The sequence below is a fragment of the Marmota monax genome, unplaced genomic scaffold, assembly GCF_021218885.2.
Source record: "Marmota monax isolate L192 unplaced genomic scaffold, Marmota_monax_Labrador192_F-V1.1 WCK01_AAM20220418_F8-fsc00001, whole genome shotgun sequence".
NCBI lineage: Eukaryota > Metazoa > Chordata > Mammalia > Rodentia > Sciuridae > Marmota > Marmota monax.
In genome coordinates this window covers 17,505,191-17,524,187 of record NW_026693777.1, presented here as the reverse complement: position 1 = coordinate 17,524,187, position 18,997 = coordinate 17,505,191, and the positions used below count along the sequence as shown (strand labels likewise).

Sequence of the window (18,997 nt, the reverse complement as noted above, 5' to 3'; positions counted from 1 at the left end):
GAGATTAAAAATATTCATTCAGCTGATGTGCAATTGATGTGTTTAGTATTTACACACAAGTAGCCTCAATCACAACCACATACAATAGTGTTTTTTGCTGTATCCAGAGACAACTTATCTTGGTTCTGACAATCACTTAAGGGATAGTGGCTCTCCTAACCGCCCAGGTAAGGTTGGAGAAGCAGAATTCAAAATCAAAGGGAGGCTGAGGTAGGAAAAATCACAAGTTTGAGACCAGCCTTGGCAACTTAGCCAGATCCTGTTTCAAAAAATAAAAAAGGGCTGGGGATAGAACTTGCTGGCAGAGCACTCCTAGGATCAATCCTCAGTCCCTTTCCTCCAAAAGAAAATATTCAAAGACCACTGGAAATGCTAACAGCATACAAGGTAGTGTCTAAAAGATACCATTTGTTTCAAAGCCTAGTGACTAGTTTTAAAAACGGTTCTTGAGTCATCCAAGCCACAGGGAAGCTAGGGATCTTTGGATCAGCAGCTCTGGGAAGTCTAGAGATGTCTATGAGGTCATTAATGCCAGGCTGAGAACTGTTTGGTCTCCTCCTAAAAACAGCCATGTTTGAAAAACATTTAGCTATATGTACATGCAAAGAGAACAGGGAACATATCTATATGCATATATCTACAATGTAAGTCCATATATATGTAAAATGTAGAAATTTATTCACATACAGTGAATAAATTCTTCTCACTAGTCTGTGGTCTTTCACCACAATGAGATAGAAAAGCCATCTTACACTTTTTTTTGGAATTATATACATGCATAGGCACAGATATTTCTAATAAAAAATAGATGCATATAAACTATATTGGTTTCTTTCTTTCTTTTTTTTTTTTTTTTGGTACTGGGGATTGAACTCAGGGGCACTCGACCACTGAGCCACATCCCCAGCCCTATTTTATATTTTATTTAGAGACAGGGTCTCACTGACTTGCTTAGTGCCTTGTCATTGCTAAGGCTGGCTTTGAGTTCATGATTCTCTTGTCTTTGCCTCCCAAGCTGCTGGCATTACAGGTGTGTGCCACCGCGCCTGGCCCTATATTGATTTCTTAATACACATATTACAAATAGTTCTGAATGGAGGAGTTTTTTTTAAAGGAGGAGTTGCATTTATTTAAAGCTAATCTCAAACTTCTAGCATTTTATTTTAGGTAGCTGTCATCTGAAAAAAAAACAAAACAAAAGTAAAACTATTTCATTTTCCTACAATAAAGCTGAATATTGAAAAGTTACATAATATTCTAAACAACTTTTTAAAGTCTGGCTTTGTAGATTTAAGTCGCCTGAATATTCAAAACACTCACACCCAAATCTTCATACACACACACACACACACACTTTCTCTCTCTCTCTCTCACACACACACACACACACTCACTCTCTCTCTCACACACACACACACAAGGATTTCACAAATAATCAGTCCTAGTGATCACATTCTTAGGATATTGTTGGTCTCTCTAATATCCAAAAGTTTTCATGCCAGGAATGAAACAGCCCAGGTTACTTGTGCATTGTTTAGGAGGATTTTTAATATAAACTTTCCAATATTTTATAATACGTCAAATTGAGAATTTTTATAGATCTTTAATTTCTTCAAAAGGACAGAAGGGGAAGGATCTCACCTTGATAATCTTTTCTACACCAGAAGAGCAGATCATGTAGGTGTGGGGATTAAATCGGACCTGGTTAACAATAGAACGATGCCCTTTCAGCACCATGAAGGCTCCATTGACCACCCTGCCAATGCCACCTGGAAAGACAGAAGAAAACAAAAACAAACAATGAGATGGATCAAAGTAAATATGTTCCAGTAATGGCTGACAAACAGCTCTGTACAGGAGCAGAGATTTTTATTGTTGTTGTTAACTATGCCACCAGGAAGATGCTTAAACTTACAGATAAAGTTGCTATGGAAAGAGGGCTAAAGCACCCCTCAACATATGTGCTCTTACCAAGAGCCTTTATTTAGCTTGTAAGCATTGCCCACGCCCACCCACTGCAATTCCATTGTCAATAAAACCAAAGCCAGTTAAAATGTTCCTCAAGTTTTTGATCCCCAAGTTGGAATAAAGTATTACCTTAGAAAAGGCCAACTGAACAAAATGATAACTGAACTGCTTATGAATATTTAGGCTGCTGAGGCAGGGACAGGCAGGACTTAATGTACAAATGGCATCTTAGATTAATTTGCCCTCAATATATGGTGAAGACAGGAAAAATGAAAATAAGAAAATAGCCCACCGGGAAAATAATGGAGAGAATCCCTATCTCCCTAATAGCAGGGAGAGCTGAAGATAAAGGAGATTTAGATCACTTCCATAATATGCAAGGTCCAAGTATTAAGAAGTGAACTAGAGAGTGGGTCTTAAAAATACTGTGTATGAGCCAGGCATTGTGGTACAGTCCTTTAATTCTAGCTTCTCAGGAGGCTGAGGCAGGAGGATAACAAGTGTGAGACCAGCCTGGGAAATTTATTAAACCCTATCTCAAAATCAAAAAGGTTTGGGGATGTAGCTCAGTGGTAGAGCACTTGCCTAGTGTGAGTGAGGCCCTTGGTTCAATCCCTAGTACTGCAAAAAACAAATGAAAAACAAAACAAAACAAAACTCCCATCATGTATGGATTAAATTAAACAGGCCACAGATAGAAAGCTATATTTTAAGGACGATCTTAAAAGCTTTCCTCTTAAGTGAATTACAAAAGTACCAGAGGCCAGGAACTTACAGTAGGTTAAAGATATCATCATTTATGAACTTGGGATAATTCAGAGTTCCAACTCCACTGGTAGTGCTATCACACTTATAGAACACAAACACCCAAATTCTGAAAAGTTGCTTCTGCACAATCATCAATAGCATAGCACACACAGGAGGCCAACTACATCCCTGGCCAAGGTATAAAATGTGATGCATCCAGACACATACAAATGAGAGTTCACTTAATCAATTACTACCTTATTAGCCCCTACCAGAACATGGCACCACAAGGGTACAAAGTATTATTAGGCACAGTGTGGCTCCATCCTACTCCCAGCTCTACTTTGTTCAAACATTAATTCCAAAGAGTTCTTGATGTTTCCATGTCTTAAGGAAAAATGAGTAAAACAATGTCTCTTTCCCTGACATAATGTGGTTGCAGAGATGTCTTTTGCTTTAGGCTTGCCAATAAGACTTCTATTTTGCCTCAGGGAAGAGATCCCCTTTTATTGCAATAGATCTATCTTTTTTTTGGAACTGGGGAATGGACTCAGGGGCACTCAACCACTGAGCCAAATCCCCAGCCCTAGTCTGTATTTTATTTAGAGACAGGGCGCTTAGTGCCTCACTTTTGCTGAGGCTGGCTTTGAACTCACGATCCTCCTGCCTCAGCCTTCTGAGCTGCTGGGATTACAGGTATGTGCCACCATGTCTGGCGCAATAGACATATCTTTAAAAATAAATAAATAAATAAAAATTTGACAGCAAAATTCAGACTGTACTGATTTGCTTCTTGGTGGTGCCAACTTAGCCACTTCTAGGTGCTTACTCAATTTGATGAGTGACAAATTGTCCTTTGACTAAATGTTTTCCCATATTTGGCTACATTAATATTTGAATTATCCAGGATAGAAAATATATTTAAAGTTATTCATGTCTAAGCCCAACTTCATCAGTTTTGCTAATAAACTACAAAGAGGGAAAAAAAGACTGACTAGGACACAGAACTGGAGGGTTTGTTTTTTAAATTGTAGATGGACACAACATCTTTATTTATATATGTTTATTTTTATGTGGTACTGAGGATCGAACTCAGGGCCTCACATGTTCGAGGCAAGTACTCTACCACTGAGCTACAACCCCAGCCCAGAACTGGAGGGTTTTTAACAGAGAAAAAGGATCAAGAAAGGTTTGGCACTGAGGAAGGCTGCTATGGTGGGATCCCCTAATTTGAATGTTTCTAGAGTTTCTTGAACGTAGTTGGGAGGAAGGAAGGTGACTGGGGCCTATCAAAATAAAAATACACTTGAGAGAATTAGAGAAGAGGGATCCATGGGAATTAAAAACATCTGTCTAGGGATCTCAGCATCCCAAGGAACTCCTTGGGATAAATTCTTTCAGTTACTTAAATTCCCTTACCTTTCCTAGGTAAGGCTGATCTGACAGGGATCATTCCTGCTTAGAATTCTCTATATTCTGCATTTTTGATATCCTATTCCTGACTCTACTCCAACACTGGATGGCAATAGCAAATAAACTTTAAACCTAATACCAATCTCGTTTAATCCTATTGCCTTTAAAAAAATAAAAATAAAAAGGAATTTAAGTAACTGAAAGAATTTATCCCAAGTCATACAACTAGCAGGATTTAAACCACACTCTGTGGGAGTTCATAACCCACTTGAAGCAAAGTGTGAAAGATGATATATCAAGAACTATGTAATGTTTTGAACAACCAACAATAAAAAAAAAAAAAAGAAAAAATAAATAAACCACACTCTGTTTGGCTACAATGTCTAATACGTTTTCCTTTCCATAGCAACTGCCTTTAGGAAGTACAGGGTTTGAATAGAACTGGATTTAGAGGCTTACAATAATTTTTAAATCTTCTGGCAGTTATTAAATAGATTGGTTTTTCATTTGAAATCCTAAATAAAGGCAGAGGGATTCAGATTCTATTCAATGGTATTCTGAGCTATAGAGTATCACCACAGGACATTTCATCAGGATGTCAATACTAAATACTCCATACAAGTATAGCTGGATCTGTCTTATTTACTCCTGCATATCTAGAACCTTGGGTACAAGCCCTAAAGTAGAACAGGGCCACAGTAAATACTTGTTGAATGCAGAGTGCAATTTTAGAATAAGTAACACCAAAGGAAGATGGATAGAAGGTCTCATGACTGACAAAAATAATCTTTCTGTCAGAGGTTACTTGGAATACAATCATACTAACTTCCAAATCTAAAGAATAATTAAAGGGTATCAATGCCTAAAAATTTAGATCATGGAAAAACTATTTTATGTACTGTGACCTCATCTCATTTTTCTTCTTGGCAGCAATTTTTTTCCCCCCTTGAAATGGGATCTCATGGTCTTGCCCAGGCTGGTATTAAACTCATGGGCTCAAGTGCTTTTCCTGCCTTATCCTTCCACGTAGCTATGACTACAGCTGTACACCTCTGTGTCTGGCTTAAGGAGTAATTTTAATACTGTTTTTTCTCCTCCTTCCTACATAAACTGGTACCACTGGTACTAAGAAATCTAAAAGAGGATGAAGTCAACAGAGCAAAGGAATTGATGGCTCTATAAAATAGGTACAAAAAGCATTATTGCTGCCATTTGTCTCAGGTAACCAAGGCTCTGTACAAAGAATCATAGTAGTGAATGGGCTTGAGAGGTTCTCTATAGTATCTTTCTTGGTACTTGTGTTTCAAATGATTGAATTGAGCTTAGATACAATGATCATTGAAAATAAATTTTTATTAGCCTTGGGGACATGGATAAACCAGAGTTTCTGTTTTAATTTGAAATGGCTGAAGTCAAGATGCCAATATCAGTAAGAACCTGAAGTTCTTACTGCTAGACCCTCTGATAAGCAGCAGGGTCAAATTGTAAGGTGTTAAGAATTTTTTCCCCCCATAAGAACTGTTACAATCTACGTAAATTTCTTTCAAGGTTATCACATATCCAGGAAAAAAGGACCTCACTCATTCTTTAGTTGTCATTTGTTTATGTAGTTCTGTATAATAGTCATTTTTTAGGGCCATCTACTCTGGCTAGTTTAGTAAAACATGCTGGTACTTTAGGTTTTATTCAAAAGTCAAAGGTGGAGTTCTCATGTAGTCATCTTTCTATGGTTTGGAAGGTATGCTAGAGAGGTGGGGAAGGCTATAAGTCACCTTATCTATTCTATTTCAAGAACCCAGAGAAGAAAATGAGAGCAGGCCATCTCATAGAATTCTAGCTCGAGGAATTCGCTTGCTACCTTAGGGGACCCCAGGAAACAAATAACTCCTTGCTCAGAATCCAAACAAAAGGCCTTTCTAAAATGTTTTGGTTACTGGGCACAGTAGTACACACCTGTAACCCCAGTGACTCAGGAGGTTGAGGAAGAAGATTTAGGGCATCCTGGACAACTTAGTAAGACCCTGTTCTCAAAACATAAAAAAGGGCTGGGGATGTAGATCATTAGTAGAGTGCTCTGGGTTCAATCCCCCGTAAAACAAACAAACACACACACACACACACACACACACACACACACCCCTATGCCCAAGCATCTCAGAGAAGACAATGGGGTAAGCATGAAGGTCCTGATTTCTCTCTTCTTCTCTATTTATTCTTTTTTCACCACATTCAGCCAGAGGTTTATCCTCTTAGAACAGCACTCCCATTTTTAGACAATGTCAGTAATTTCTTTCTTATCAATGCCATAGGTTTCACAAAGTCCTCCAAGAAAGATTATACTTTCAATTTAAAAGCTAAAAGCAATGTGGTCAAGATTTTTTGAGGCCTTGGTTTAATAGCAACATATCAATCATATTGGGAAGTGATCCTCAATGGCACTTGAATTATAGAACAAGACACTTAAGTATTTTGTACTGAAATCAATTCCAAATGTGACCTAGATAAAATAGCACCATTGATTTTTATATCAGAGTCTTTGGATTTTTTTTTCCCTTTCCTAGCAACCCATTATTTAATAGATGTCTAAGACAAACACCTTTGTGACAATGGGAAGGAAAAACCATTGAGAAAAAAAAAACTTCCCTGAGATCATGGAAGGGAAAGTATGAAGCAGTAGCGAGGGAGAGAACCAGATGATTGGAAAGTGCTGATGGAAGACAAAAATCAAAACAGAAGATAAAATTTGTATTTCCAAGGAAGAGCACTGGCCATTGTGAAGAGGAAAATAAACTTTATTTTTTTGGGTACTGGGGATTGAACCCAGGGGTGCTTAACCACTGAGCACATCCCAACCCTTTGTAATATTTTATTTAGAGACAGGGTCTTGCTGAGTTGCTTAGGGCCTTGCTAAATTGCAGAGGCTGGCTTTGAACTCTCAATCTTCCTGCCTCAGCCTCCTGTGCCACTGGGAGGAAAATAACCTTGATCCTGGAAGATTTAGATGCTGACATATCAAGCTAGTAAGAAAAGAGTCAGATATATAATAAGATGGACTTGACATGATTGCTAAGTGGAAATTAATGAAGAACAACTGTTAGGAGTGGTATAGAAAAATATACTCAGATAGAAGAGACAGATTATGATGCAGGAAATATTTTCAGTATTTCATGGAAGAATCATATTTGGTAGCTTTACATTGGGGCATCAAGAAAATCCTGCAAAATATATTGATAAGGCAAAACTGTGAGCAAATAAATAAAAGGTGGTACAATTTTATAGGAGGAGTTGAAAAATCAGTTAATAATAGTTATTCAAATGATACAATGGACATCAATTCAGTTTTCTAACTCATTTTACTTGACCTATACAAGATTCAACTTCATGCATTTCCTAGTACCTCATTGGTCACCCCTTCTTGATCTTCTTTTTTGTTCTTCTTCTGACTTCTAAATATTGGAACACTTTTAGGGCTCTGTCCTTGATCCCCTTCTCTTGACTACTTACATTCACTTGTTTGAACTCATCCAGTCTTTTTTTTTTTTTAATTCACATATTTTTTGTGGGGAGAGGGGAGAGAGAATGCGGATTGAACTCAGGGGCACTCAACCACTGAGCCACATCCCCAGCCCTATTTTGTACTTTATTTTAGACAGGGTCTCACTGAGTTGATAAGTACCTCACCATTGCTGAAGCTGACTTTGAACTCACAATTCTCCCACCTCAGCCTCCCAAACTGCTGGAATTACAGGTATGTGCCACCGTGCCTGGCTCATCCAGTCTTTTAGTTAAATGACTACCTATAGGGTACCAAAACTTGTATTTTTATTTCCAGTCCAGAATTTTGTTTGTTTGGTATGAGGGATTGAACCCAGGGTTGCTCTACCACTGAGCTACATTGCCCAGCCTGTCCATTTTTGTTGTTATTGTTGTTGTTTGAGATAGGGTCTTGGCTAAATTGCCAAGGCAAGCTTTGAACTTGTGATGTTCCTGCCTCAGCCTTCCAAGTTGCTGGGATTACAGGTGTGTACCACCAAGCCTGGCTTTAGTCCAGATCTTACTCTTATAAGATCTCCAAATTATTTATTCAACCTCTCTATCAGGATGTTTAAAGAAACATCTCAAACTATCTGACCCTCACCCATTGCACACCTTTCAGGAAATCCTGATGGTTTTAACTCCAAAATATATCTAGACTCTAATCCCTAGTTTGTTGGTGCAAGCCACCACCACTCTCCTATGAGACTCCCAGTGTTCTTCCCATTTCTGTCCTTGGCAGCCCTACTCCGACCATCTATCCCCAAGAATTGCCAGAGTGATCCTCTTGAAACAGGTCAGAACATGTTACTTCTCTGGTCAATATTCTCTAATGGTTCCCCATTTAAGTTCCCCCATGTACTCAGTACAAGTAAATGGGGAACTATTAGTAGAGTAAATGGTTGGATACTTATTGCACACACTTCCCTTGAAGTCCATCTCCTATTACTCACCCTAGCCAACACTCTACTCTGCCTCAACACACCAGTCTCTGTATAATTTATCAAACAGACCAGGTGCACTCTTTTTTTTTTTTTAAAGAAAGAGAGAGAGAGACAGAGAGAGAGGGGGAATTTTAATATTTATTTTTTAGTTTTCGGCGGACACAACATCTTTGTTTGTATGTGGTGCTGAGGATCGAACCCGGGCCGCATGCACGCCAGGCGAGCGCGCTACCGCTTGAGCCACATCCCCAGCCCCCAGGTGCACTCTTAATTCAGGACTTTCATGCAGGCTATCTCTGAAATGCTCTTCCTCTAGACTGCTGCATGGCTCACTATTTTCTCTTTCCCTCTGATGATTCTGCTCAAATGTGACGTTCTCAATGAGGCCTATACTGAACATCCTAGCAAAAATTAAATTCCCTTGACCCCCTCCAACACCACTTACTATACTCCCTACTCTGGCTTTACTTTTTTCCATCATACGTCCAACTTTTAAACACATTATTTATTTTGTCTATTTTTAACTGTCTGTTTCCCTAGCTAGACAGTAAACTCCATGATGGCAGGATTCCTTTGTTTTTACTGTATCCCAAATCTCTAGAACAGTGCCTGGCACATAATAGGTTTTCAATAAATACCCTATGAATTAATGAAAAGATGAAATTTGAGCGTGTAGGAAAAAAACCCTCTTATTTGTGGTTTTATTACCTAGCATGTGGATTTCCAAATGTGTTTCTCTGTCTCTATCTTCCTGATGCCAATTTCAGATGTTTCTTTTATAGCACTTTTACTGCAGTATGATCAGAGAAATAAAGCAGCTGAAACCTTATCTATTATTCAGGGTCCTTTAAAATGTTGATTCCATGAAAACTTTATCAATCATCCCAAAATCTGGCCCCCTTTAATTTTATATTTTTTATGGACTTTGGAATTCACTTTTAAATTGTTTTAATGGAAATCCTTTGAAGGATTATCTATTGATGGCACACATAACTTGGCATGATGTCTTGTCTAAAAACACTCAGTAAGTGAGCAAACTGAAGAAAATCCTTCACCATTTTCTCTGGAAGAAAGCTTGAGGGAGAATGCTAAAACTACTACTTGCTAGGTTTTTAAGTAGTCATTGAAATAATCTATTTCATTCCTGATCCCATGGGTAGAATCAAAAGCTTACTGTCATGAGGAGCAAAAGACTATTCCTCTTCTTGGTGCATAAGGTACCCAAACAATCTCTTAGCATTTCCAAAAGGCCTGAGAACAGTTTCAGTGTCTTCAAGTTTCAAACCACAAAGAGAAATACAATCAAGAGTACTGACAACACAGAGCAGTGGCTGCTTCTTGGAACCATGTAACCACTTAAGAGATGAGAAAAGTCAGATGGGGGCAGCCAGTGCTATCAGGAAAGCTCAAAGAGCTCCATATGAAACAATGCTTGGCTGTACAAAAAAGTCAATTCTACTGAGTTCTTTCATCATATGTACTTCACATGTGTTTGCAACCAACTACTTGTGACCAATCAAAAACACTTGTTATCTAATTACATGGGACAAAAAAACAAAAACAAACAAACAAAAAAAACAGATGCCTAGGCCTAATTCATTTGAGAATGAATACATGTCTAGAAAAAGGAAGAGGGACAAAGCATACACACATATGCCAGCCCACGAATACACATTTACAGCTGTTTCCAGCCTACTTCCTCAGCCTACTGCCAGTGGGGGTGGCTACAGTGACTTGGCAATGAAAATGCATGTTTCTCTCTTCCATTCACGGAAAAATTTGTCAAATAAGGGAACCATTTAAACTAGCAATGAGTCAAACAGCAGTCTTCATGTAAGAACAACTCAAACAGCCATTCACGGGGGCACCAAAGGACAACGTTTTGTTCTCTAAGGAGTTTTTAAAAGGAGTGTCAAAAAAGGGAAAAAGCTTTCTTAATGAGGAATAGCAATCACTGAGTAGCTACTAAGTACTCTTATAGTAACCCTAAGAAGGTAGTAGTTATTTCTGTTGATGATGTTATTATCTTTATTTTACAGATGAAAAAGCAGAAGTTGGGCAAGATTAGGCAATTTTTTCAAAGTCCACAACTAGAAGATGAATGGATTAGGAATTGAAAATCAGGCCTACCAAATCTTATAACATTAGACTTCTTTCCATAAATAGTAAGGTCTTAGAGTAGTGGCATATCTCAGGGAAAGTCACTCTATCTGTGAAAACCTTAAAATTCTTTCTAACAAGAATTAGGGAAAAGTAAAGGGAAATATAAATGTTTTCAAGAGACACCCACCTCCCCCACTCTGCCAACTCCATCATTTCTATACCTAAGTTACTAGGGAGAAAATGTTTTGGAAATCATGGAGATACACCAATCTTACCATTCCTAACAATAATATGTCTTACATTTGAGTGCATGTCGTTTTTAGAAAGTTTCCAAGACACATAATGTAAGCAAGTGTGGGGGGCAATTTACAGAAGAAACTGAGACTCAAGACAACCTACCTATTTCAAAGGTACAAAGCATTCTGATGGTTTTTGTTTTTTTGCCACAGCAAAAGTTCCAGTTCTATTCCTTCCTCTGATTTTCAAAAGGGCTTTCAGATATGAGTCATTATTTGATATCAACTGAAAAATGGGACCCAAGGTAGCAAGTTTTATAATGGGTATGGGTCTTATATCTAGAAATTCTCTCTTTGGCCCTCTAGGGAGTTCCTGTATGAAATACTTAGCCAACTAAGTCAGAACTGTTTATGTAATAAATAAATTCTATCTCTTTGGAGTCTGTGTAGTATTGGGAGAAAAGAAAGAAAAAAGAAAGAAGGACTGATGGACAGTTTTTCTGAACAAGAGAGTAGAGAAGAAAAAGATGTCCTTGCCTTTGGCTCATATTCAGGACTTTCTCAGCATCTGGCCAATGCTGTGAAGCACACAGCAGGCATTCAATAAATGCTGACTGCTTGCCATCTATATTCAAGTACTGATTATATTATTAAGATATGTAACAACAAGCCAGATTCCCCTTACTGGCCTGCCTTAGTATCTTATATTCAATAAGGAGAGAGACAGCAAGCACATGTGAGCGTACACAGACATGCTTATCCTCATCCATAATTGTTTAAGTCACAGAGGGAGTAGCTTGAATTAAGAGCTTCCTGAAAGATCATCTTCCTCAAAGCATTCAAAATTAGAACTCAAGAGGTACATATAGCTCTCTGTTGTTTTATTTGGCTTGCTGAACCTTGCTGAATATTTTTGTAAACTATAAAATAATTGCTAATATTTGAAAATAGAGATACCAACATAAAAAAAATGAAAGGTACCAAGTATCCCTGAAGATAGGATGAAGGGGGGCGGGGCTGAAAACAGGATAAGTTGAAACATGCACAAAGAACAGTTACGCTATAATGTTCTTCCTTGGAGCCCACCTGGTCAGGAAATTATGCTTACCCTACACAAGCAGAGGCCCGGGGGTTGCTAACTGACATTGACCTAAAAGGGTTTTAAAATTGGGACATGAGCCAGGCATGATGGTGCATGCCTAAAATCCCAGTGACTCAGTAGACTGAGACAGGAGGATCACAAGTTCGAGACCAGCCTTAGCAACTTAGGAAGACTAAACAATTTAGCAAGACCCTGTCTCAAAATCTTAAAAAAGGGCTGGGGATGTTGCTCAATGGTTAGCACCCTGGTTAAATCCCCAGTATCCAAAAAAAAAGCCGGGGTGGGGGGGGAATACCCTTTAAATAGGAGAGATTGAAGATTCTCTTTTGGAAAACTGAATGATTTCAATAGAAGAAAACATCCAAAATTAAAAATTCAAAAAAATTATGAGCATGTTATGTATAGAGAGAGATTGTTGTGGTGTTTTTATTTTTTTAAAAGCTTTATAGGCTATAGGGGATATAGCTCAGTTGGTAGAATGCTTGCATTGCATGCATAAGGCCCTGGGTTTGATACCCAGCACCACAAAAAAAAAAAAAAATCTTTATTATAATATTAATTTTAAAACTACATTATCTATACTACTTGGAAAGAAGTACTTAATTACAATAATAGCAGAAGTGGAAGAAAAAAAGAACAAGAAAGTGTATAGTGCATAGAAAGTGTAAAGATTTGTGAATAAGAAAAGAATGTGGGTGGTTTCTGTTAGAATAGTAGCAGGAAGGCTGAATCCCCATATGAGCTGAGGTTTGCTAAAAATAACTTAAAATGATGCTTCTGTTACATGCAGAGCAAGATGACGATAAAAGGAACAGACTTTCTGTGATTGATGATGTAATGTTGAAGAAAGACACAAGAGAAAACAAGCCTTTCAACTACCAGTTAGTGAATCCAACAAGAGGGATAATCATAAGGTTCTGTCCTTGTGTACAGAAAAACCCAAGCACCACGACCAGCCACAGCCTGTGTGGAAACAATGGACTTCTAGCCAACTCTAAGTATAATTTAAGTAGATCCCAGCTTAAGTGATACTGGGTGTACTTTTTGAAATACCACGTAGCACACTTTAGAAGCAATGAACCAGAGATTTTTCTCTAGTCTAGTCAGATTACATCTACTGAATGTATTCAGTTAATCTTTAACGAGGTAGGACAAATTCAGAGGAGAAAAATCAATACAGCAGAAGAATATAATTTCTTTGAGGAACTACCAAATAAGCGTGAGGGTACTATCACTGAAAAATATCTAGAAGGGGACAAGATAGCTACCTTTTAAGAAAAGGAAGGGACACCAGGGATGTATGTGCCTATAGACAGATGAGGATACTGCAAGAAGGTAGCCATCTGCAAGTCAAGTAGAGGGGCCTCAGGAGAAACCAAACCTGTTGAGTCCTTGATCATGAATTTGTAGCCCAGAATTGCAAGAAAATAAATTTCTTAATTTTGAAAATAAATACCTGTCTATGGTATTCTGTTATTATAGCTCTGGCTGACTAGGTGGCCCCCACCAAAGCAGTACAGAAATGACCAGGGAGTGGAAAAAAACCTATTGCTAATTCTTTTTCAGTCTTTCATTACACGAATGTGAAAAAGTCTCCAAAGAGTGGTACCAAAGAAGAAGTGATTTGTCCAATTTCTATTTTAAAAGGCACATTGACTTAATTGAAAGCTTTTCAAGATCAGGTAAAAAATAAAATTAAGCCCATAGATTACATTTGAGCTAATCAATTGAGGATTTATAAGGGTGGGAGACTTCATCCAGAATGATACTTAGTGCTACCCTTTGTTCAGGTAGATTGCTGCTGTCCCATCTGGAAAAATTCACTCATGTTTTTCATATTCTAGAAGGAGAAAAGCTCTTCTGTAACTTATTTAGTAGTTAGGACAGAGCAACTCAATAGTTGGCCAAAAGTGGGCCTCAACCGGTTTTGAAAGACAGAGGTTTGGTAACAATATGGTTAATTCAGCAACAGGCAGTCAAAAACTTCCCTTAACTCTGAGCACTAGACATATTTTGTGTCATGAAGTTGGCATAGTCCTCTTTTCTGTTTCTAATGGTGCTTTTCAGTCTGATACCATGCATTGCCCAGAGTAGAGGGCTGTACTGAGACATCTCAGTGTGAAAAATAAGTCATTTTCCTACCAGCAATACTCATTCAGCACATGAGGACACTATTACCGAAAATGAAGAAAGATGATCCATCCTATTTGAAAACTCAGATGGTTTAGATCCAAATTCTCAGAATATATTAAAGTAAATGTAGAAGTATTTGTTTCATGTCTGGAGTTACCAAAACCCCAGGAAATACACCTGTCGGTCAACAAAGAAAGCCTCCCTTTAGTTAACTTCAGTAGGGAGTCCAAAAGAGGGAAAGAGCCTTAACAACTGTTGACATATGTATGTCCTCTCAGGGCACTGTAATGACAAAAGATCAACAGAACCAACCATAGCAGTGGGTTCATACCAGGAACATACTCACCTGCTTCTGGGTCTGCAGGAATTCTCCACATGTACAGGTTGAAGTCATCAGAGCCTGAAAGGATATACTGTTGGGACAAAAAATATATATTTTAATATATTATTTTATAATTGGATAGATAATATAAAATAATATACACATGTAGATTTATAATATGTAGCTATCTACATAGAAAGAAGCTTTTAAAAAATAAACAAGATAAGCTATCACATAGCAAACATCCTCATTAAAATACCTCAAATCCAAAGGCTTGTGGCTAAAACTTAGCAACAAAGAAACAACCCAATTCAAAAATGGGCAAAGGGCTTGAACAAGAAGTACAAGCTCAAAAGTAAAAGCAAAGATTTTCAATATCACTAACAATCAAATCAAACCCAAAATGAAATACTACTGCATATGTATTAGGATGGCTATTTTGAAAAGAAATAGAAAGTACTGGCTAGGATATGAAGAAAAATGGAACCCTTGTTACTAGTATTGATAGTAGTAATGTAAAAAAAAATTTTTTTAAATATTTATTTTTTTCGTTGTAGGTGGACACAATACCTTTATTTTGTTTTTATGTGGTGCTGAGGATTAAACCCAGTGCCTCATGCGTGCTAGGTGAGCCACAATATTACTGAGCCACAACCCCAGTATGGGAATGTAAAATTTTGAGCCACTGAAGAAAAATGATATGGCAATTCCTCAAAAAGTTATATAGAGCTACAATTTTACTCAGCAATTTCAAAGATATACATTCAAGAATTGAAGCAAGGATTCTAACAAATATCTGTACAAATATCTCCATATGCACAGGCTGAAGTCATCAGAAGGATATATTGTTGCATTCATAGAAGCATTATTTATAATAGCCAAAAGATGAAAGTAACCCAAATGTCCACTGATAATGAATAGAAAAACAAAATGTGATAATACTACATACAATGGGAGGAACTTCTGAAACATGCTACAATAGGATGAACCATGAGGACATTATAGTAAGTGAAATAAGAGACACGAAGAGATAAATATTAAGTGGTTCCATTTATATGAGGTACTGAGAGTAATAAAATTAATAAAAACGGTAAGTAGAATGGTGGTTGACAAGGGTTGGGGAGTTGGTGTTTAACAGGTATAGGATTTCAATTTGGGATAAAAAAAAAATTCTGGAGATGGACAGTAGTAATGAGTACACAACAATGTAAATATATTTAGTGCCACTGAGTAAACATTTTCATTATTACTCAATTAATTACCTAGTTTTTGGTGTTAGGGTTTGAGTCCAAGGCCTCATGCATGCTAAGCACACTCTATCACTGAGCTACACCTCCAGCCCCTTTATTTATTTATTTATTTTTTAGTTGTAGATGGAATCGACACCTTAGTTTATTTACTTGTTTTAAAAATATTTTTTAGTCATAGATGGATGAAATCTCTTTACTTTGTTTTATTTATTTTTATGTGATGCTGTGGATGGAACCCAGTGCCTCACATGTGCGAGGCAGGCACTCTGCCACTGAGCCATAACCCCAGCCCCTGTTTATTTAGTTTTATGTGGTGCTAAGGATTGAACCCAGTGCTTCACACATGCTAGGCAAGTGCTCTACTGCTGAGCCACAGCTCCAGTCCCTGACCTGCATTTTTTTTTTTTTTTTTTTTTGGGCACCAGGGATTGAACTCAGGGGTACTTGACCACTGAGCTACATCCCTAGCCCTATATTTTATTTTATTAGAGACAGGGTTCTCACTGAGTTATGCTTATTTTACCACAATTTGAAAAAAAAAAAATTAATTCAGAAAATAAAGAAGTAAGAGCTTCCCAGGGATCTTTCACATAAGGTCAAGCATTCTATACTTCCCTCTTGTCAGGATATCTTTGAGAGGAAGTCATTGTCAACACAGCCACAAATTAGTGCCACGGGCATAAACAGTCTCCTTTTATGTGTCAGCTTCAAATTGCTTATCTTAAAAATGACACTATTAACCAGGCACATGTCTGTAATCTCAGCAGCTTGGGAGGCTGAGACAGGAGGATCTCAAGTTCAAAGCCAGCCTCGGCAATAGCGAGGCACTAAACAACTAAGTGAGACTCTGTCTCTAAATAAAATATAAAACAAAATAGGGCTGAGGATATGGCTCAATGGTTGAGTGCCCCTGAGTTCAATCCCCAATACCAAAAAAAAAAAAAAAAGACAATATAGGGCTGGGGTTGGGGTTGTGGCTCAGTGGTAGAGTCCTTGCCTAGCATGTGTAAGGCACTGGGTTTAATTCTCAGCACCGCATGTAAATCAATAAAGTAAAGGTCCATCAACAATTAGTAAAAATTAATAAAAACACTATACCAGGTTTATTATAATTTAGATTCATAAAAGTATTATCTTAACATTGTCTAATAGCAACAAGTGAACAACTCTGGGGAGCTCATTTATTTCCACGCACTAACACGTTTTACTTTAAGTCGAGGTCAGCATTACTTCCTCTCTTTTGGCCCCAGCTTGCTTACTTCACTAGAAAAAGAAAGGCCTACAATTTTCTAAAAAACAAAAATAAACATACAAACAAAACACTTCTTACTCAATCAAGCTGTGCTTGATGGCACTAGCCTAAAATCTTAAGCTATTCTGGAGGCTGAAGCAAAAGGATTGCAACTTTGAGGCCAGCCTCAGCAACTTCACAAGACCCTGTCTGAAAATATAGTTCAGTGATAGAGTGCCACTAGGTCCAATCCTCAGCAATCCCCACTGTCAAAACAAAAAAACAAAAACAAAAAAATCTCTTACTCTGAAAAGGTTGTTGGGGACATATCCCCCAACAAATATAAATTTCAGATATATATAAAACCTCGTGCCTAACATAAATACTTCATTAAGTACTTTGCGATCATTTAAAAATCAACTTATTAGCCTTCAAAACATTTGTAGGAAAATGAGAAAAGAGGCAAAGGCAGGTAGGTTTAAAGATGAAGCAAACGCTATCTATCAGGGTTAGTGATTAGGCCAAGACACAGTGGGAAAAGCTCAGATTCCTTACCTGCAAAAGGAGAGAACTGAGCTGGTTGTTCTAAGGTACTATGGTGCTTACAAAAGCATGTAAGATAATACCCTAAGGAGCTTAAACAAAGTATAAAATATAAAACATGTTAGGTATTCAACATGTTGAAGTTGCAGAAGTTCAAGCTGAAGGAGAAGTTGCTACTTGCCATTATGAGTAATAATAGAGTCCTGGTGATCCTTAGAAGAGACAAGACAAGATGGATTTGAGAACTGAGTCAGCTTCAAATAAAGATGTAGTTTAAAAGTAGAAGGGATAGAAGGAAAAAGATAAAGCAATGGCTCTCATGAAGTCTACAGTTTTAATATAAACAGAAAACAAGGTACAGCTCCCTCTTTGACACCCTCTCATATCCCTCAGGCCTTATGCTTTGTATACTTGCCCGAACTCTAACTGCCTGTATCTACATCTCTGCCTCAGGGCATTCTCTACAGCCTGTGAGTCTGTTCTGGGGACTGAACACTCCTGAACACTCCTTTGGAGCAGGCTTCAACCAATGACTGACTGAGACAAGTTGATGTATCAACAGTCCACCTTTCCTGGCCCCAGAGAGAAAAACTCTGATGTTTGTGTTCTATGCCCTCTCCTCAGGGTCAAACTTTAATTGCACACAGTTGTAGCCACAAAATCTTCCTTCTTTTCCTTGTCTTACTTCTCTAGTTCTCTGCTCTAGGTTTACTGCACTAACAAATAAACCAGTTGCACCTGAAATTTGAACCCAAATAAAGACAAATGGGGTGGGGATTACAGAACACAAAAGAACTGTCCATTAATTATTTGTATATATGATATATAACTTATTTATGATTCAACATCTCATCATTTCATGCTCAGTTTAAGAGAAGCTACAAATTTTGTATAGAATTCCTGTTATTTTGCCTCCCTACTCAGACCTTCACAAAACAAATGAACAAAAAATAAATATTAAAAAAGAGTGATTCAAGTCTGGGCTTATGGTATGTTTTACTACTTTTTTGCAAAGGGTCAGAGCTTTCCTATTTGTTCAGCTATTCACAAGGCAGAGCCCTGAAAAGGTAAAAGGGGGACTTCCAGAGAGAATGCTGACTCAGAAGATTGCCTTAGAAGGAAGAAAACTCTCCCACAGAGTTCAAGTCTGTTGGATTTAATATGACAGATCCTAAAACATGTAGAAAATGCACAGAATGTCCAGGCTTCCTCTCAGGAATAAAGGCAACTCCTGATCTCTCTTCCTGTTAAAACTACTCTTCTACCTACCACAATGGAATGGCTTGGGATGATTTCCAAGGAGGGGGTCTTGACCCTCTGACGTCTAGTCAGACAGTTTAAGTATTCACACACACAAGAATCACAAAATGCCCTGAGGAATTCATTTATGGCATTTGGTGGTTGTCTGCTGGACCCCTGCCAGCATAAAAGTTGGCTGCCTAGGATAATGCTGACTGTGAGAGACTGAAAT

The 18,997-nt window shown here is 37.8% G+C and overlaps 1 protein-coding gene across 3 annotated transcripts in view; it reads right to left on the bottom strand.

Annotated features, from left to right (window-relative positions):
• Positions 1 to 18,997, bottom strand: part of Dcaf5 (DDB1 and CUL4 associated factor 5) — a 100,350-nt gene that overhangs the window by 10,088 nt on the left and 71,265 nt on the right. For all 3 annotated transcript variants that reach the window (XM_046461166.2, XM_046461165.2, XM_058584541.1), the window contains exons 7-8: positions 14,527 to 14,593; positions 1,642 to 1,769 (exon numbers count right to left, since the gene is read on the bottom strand). In XM_046461166.2, coding sequence (XP_046317122.1) covers positions 1,642 to 1,769; positions 14,527 to 14,593 — 195 coding nt within the window. The remainder of the gene's footprint in view (positions 1 to 1,641; positions 1,770 to 14,526; positions 14,594 to 18,997) is intronic.